Below are 4,223 nucleotides of genomic sequence, written 5' to 3' on the forward strand. Positions count from 1 at the left end.
GTATTCCACATTACTTATCCTAATCATGCACCGCAAACTTTTCTTTCTGTCCCAGCTTTGAATTTCATACTTCTCAACCAGTTCTGGCATTTACCTTTATTTTCCACTTGTTCAGTCTTCTCAGACAATGGTCATGTTGGAGCATTTTTTCCCTCAATTTTTATGGAACTCTGTGGCTCCATTTTTTGCTTTTTAACAACTTATGTTGTGGCTTCCTGTTTCTTCTTACAACTGTTGGCATCATCAATCACTGTTTTATATTTGTCAGTTTCTTTCAAAGCAGTTTTTGCTGTTCATACGAAGGTGGTTGTTTTTAATTATTCTTTGCTAGATAGTTTTGTAGTCCTTCAGTGGATAATTTACATCGGTTTTCCACTTACAGAAGGCCTCGAATCTACCAGCATCTGTGGTAAATATAATTATTCTGAGCCAGATTACTGTTGATGTGTTCTGAATGTAGCCATTCTTTTTATTGGTCTCTTGTCCAGTCATACTAAAGCGGCGAGCTGGCAAAATTCGGCAGTATTCGTTCCGGCCATTTTTGTCCTGAGTTCACTTCCAGCTGGATGACTTTACTTTTCATCCTCCCATTTGCTACTCATTCATAATCTGTTTTATGTAACTTCTTATTATTGGTACACCTTTATTCTTAGCAAACGTTTTCAGAATTTACATATGGGGAACAATGTAAAAACCACCCAGTAATCTATGTCATCATTAAATGAACGACGGTGACCAGGCAGAATTGTTAGCGCATCGGTCAAAATACTTAGCAGCATTTCTTCCGGTTCTGTACGTTTCCATTCCAGATTCTATTGAGGTTGGCATTGACTTTCATCCACTAAAATAAGTGGCAGCTCAACACTGGTGGTGTCCCTGTAACTGACTTACCCTCTCTTCTAAAATTGTTGGTTTTGTGCCAAACTTTGAACTTTGAAATAATATAAGCTTACGAAGCTTCCCTTTGGTTCTCTAGATATTGAATTTTTTTTTCCAGATAGTAATTTATTCTCTGAACGGATTATCATTGTAGTTAAAGCTTTGTAAGCTCTAGAAGACCGATTTTGAACCTGTAGTTTTAGTCTAGTGGAGGCGCGTGGCTTCGTGGTTAGAGTGTTGGACTCATGATCGTAAAATTGTGGTTTCGATTCCTGGATCGGGAGACGCGTTGTGTTCTTGAGCAAAGCACTTCATTTCCCGTTGCTCCAGTCCTCTCAGCTTGCAAAAATGAATAATCCTGCGACGGACTGGCGTCCCGTCTAGGTGGGGAATATATACGTCATGAAACCGGGAAAGCGGCCCTTGTGAGTCAGTATAAGTCGAGAAGGAAGGTCACTATTCTTTTAGCCTTGGGGATTGAGAATGATTTTTTTCCCCTCAGTGAGTGAGTCAAATGATGTTTTTAACACTTTTTATTTCAAAAGTCAAGAAATTGATTCTATCATCATACAATATATGAATCGTCAAGGGCAGTGAGCTGGCAGAATCGTTAGCTCGTTGGGCAAAGTGCTTAGTGGCAATTCGTTCGTCTTTTACGTTCTGAGTTCAAAATTCCACCGAACTCGACTTTGTTCTTCATCCTTTCGGGGTCGATAAAATAAGTATCAGTTGAGCACTGGGATCGAGGTAATTGGCTTGACCTCTGCCCCGAACTTGTGGCCTTGTGCCAAAATTTGAAACCAATATGTGGACCATCAGCTAAATCTAAAATGTACATCATCAGGATTTCTATTTATTTCAGCGTTTTCGGACACAGAAACAAAACATGAAAATAAACATAGGATACATAAAAAAAGAAACAAAAAATTGCCCATGAATATACTTTATCTAAATGAAATATACAATGCATATTTACATATAGGTGCAGGCGTGGCTGTGTGGTAAGAAATTTGCTTCTCAAACATATGATTCTGGGTTCAGTCCCACTACGCGGCACTTTGGGCCAGTATCTTCAGCTATGGTCTCGTGCCGACAAAGGCCTTGTGAGTGCATTTGATAGACGAAAACTAAAAGGAACACGTGGTATACATATGTGTGTGTGTGTGTGTGTGTGTGTGTGTGTTTGTCTTCCACGATCGCTTGACACCCGGTGCTGGTATGTTTACGTCTCCGTAATATAGCAGAAGAGTCTGATAGAATAAGTACCAGGCTTTAAAAAAATAAGTACTGGGGTCGATTCATTCGACTAAAAATTTTTCAAGGCGGTGCATGACCGCAGTGTAATGAGTGAAATAAAAGATAAAAGATATGAAATTTAAATATTTACACACACCACACACACACACACGAAATATGTACTAGAAGAACTGAATGCATAATTAAGGGAGAGTACAGGGTGTGAGGATTCGATTCAATTAGGAGTGTTGACAGGAAACCAGTAATGCTGTTATTTCTTCCACACGTCAAGATTGGCTGTAAGTAGTTCTACTTACACGGATGTTGGAAATAGTAAAAAGGAGGCAGAGGAATTAAGAGAGAAAGAGAGAAGAGGGGGAAAAAATGGGTATGGATATGCTATGATATGATGCTGCTCCTTAATAAATTTTCCCCGTTTTAGAGTAGTTATAAATAACTGCCCGTCGGCTCTTTATAGCCAGTCAAAACAAACAAACGAAGAGCTCCTCGATGCTGTTAAGTAAGAACCTTACGAACCAAAATATTATTTTACTTTCAGAAAAAATTCTGTAAATGAGAATAGGTATTTCATACCGATATCTTATTCAAGAAGCCTGAAATACGCAAAGGAGAGAAGAGAACGAAAGAAGGGAAAGAAAAGTTTGAAGAAGAATTAGATGATAAAACCAGCAAGAACATGTAACAAAAAATAAACACTGTGACAGAAATTTATTGGGTTCTTCAACTTTCCTTACCCTCTGAAATACGGCGAATCTATGTATTTTAGAAGAGCATCGTCTTTTAGTTTTATGTCTTTATCGCTAGCAACTAAATAAACTGACCCCCTACCCACCATTTCCGCAGTGTGTTGTCATTTGAGATTAGAAAAAGCCCAGCACAGTGAGTGAAATTAGTAGCTGAAACATTGTAATTATATATATATGTATATATATATATATATACACACAAATATATTGAAAAAAAAAAGAGAATTATAAAAGCAAGTTAACAACAACGACAAGAGCAGCCGTTTCTTTCCCACTGCCTGAACAAGTAGATAACTGTTGACTAATAGGCACACAGTAACAACATCCCCCAAAATCATAATAGTCAGTAACTTAAAAAAAAAAAGAAAGAAAAACTGTGTAGAAGCTGTCTTGATAACATTTATCCAAAATGTTCTCTTCAACTAAATGTCTGTGGATAACTCTAATACAAGTAAGTCACCAATTATTCTGGTGTTTCTTTATTCCTGCTGTATTACGATTTTAATTCTCTAATCTATATTATTTCCTTCATTTTTTTTTCATGTTATTCATCATCTGTTTCATACATTTTATTTCTTGTCAATTGTCTTTTACATTTCCCTTCTTTCATTTTCTTTCTTTGTGTTGCTCCTTATTATTATTTTTTTAAAACTTTTTTTTACTTATATTTCATTCACTTCCCTTTTATTTTTTTCCCGTCGTTCTTCTCTCTCCCATTATTTCAGCTTTTTAACTTTTGGCACTCTTCAATCGTCTTCATACATCCTTTTGATTTTTTTCATTAAGCTTTTCTTTGTCTCATTGTGATTGCTTTAGTGGCAGTTACTATAGTAGTAGTAGTAGTAGTAGTAGTAGTAGCTATTGGTAATCTTCTGCAATTCCAAATTACTTGAGCAGAGTAAATCATATTTGTAATTCCATCCTTACATTACCAGATTGACAAAAAAATATCCATGGTGACAAACGCTATGGAGAAACTTCCTTCACATGTACGATGAGCTTACATTGGAATTTTCGTGGGAGAAATTAAGGGTGGTTTCGCTTTGCTCCGGGTATTTTTATTTTATTTATTTTGAATGGAAAGCAAAAAGAAGAAAAACGTCAATTGCCGCTGAAAAAAATTTAATTCGTATGTGAAAATGTAGCCAGATGAGAAAATAGGCGGGTGAGTCGTTTTGAAATTTGCTGAAGTTAGTTTAGTGGTTCAATGGTGTTTTTAGAAAATGCAGAATAATACTTGAACATAAAACGTTATTCATAAATTTTGTTAAACTCAAATATGATTATTAAAATGAAGCCAAGCAATAATTTTCTGACTTTATCCAACTCTTTAACTTATTG

At 36.2% G+C, this 4,223-nt stretch overlaps 1 protein-coding gene across 1 annotated transcript in view; it reads left to right on the plus strand.

Annotated features, from left to right (window-relative positions):
* Positions 1 to 2,553: 2,553 nt before the first annotated feature.
* The window catches only part of LOC106873821 (zinc metalloproteinase nas-14), a 51,910-nt gene continuing 50,240 nt past the window's right edge, over positions 2,554 to 4,223 (plus strand). Inside the window, exon 1 of the mRNA XM_014921333.2 lies at positions 2,554 to 3,333. Within this exon, the coding sequence (XP_014776819.1) occupies positions 3,292 to 3,333 (42 nt within the window). The 5' untranslated portion in view covers positions 2,554 to 3,291. The remainder of the gene's footprint in view (positions 3,334 to 4,223) is intronic.

Source organism: Octopus bimaculoides, chromosome 1, assembly GCF_001194135.2.
Source record: "Octopus bimaculoides isolate UCB-OBI-ISO-001 chromosome 1, ASM119413v2, whole genome shotgun sequence".
NCBI classification, from domain to species: domain Eukaryota; kingdom Metazoa; phylum Mollusca; class Cephalopoda; order Octopoda; family Octopodidae; genus Octopus; species Octopus bimaculoides.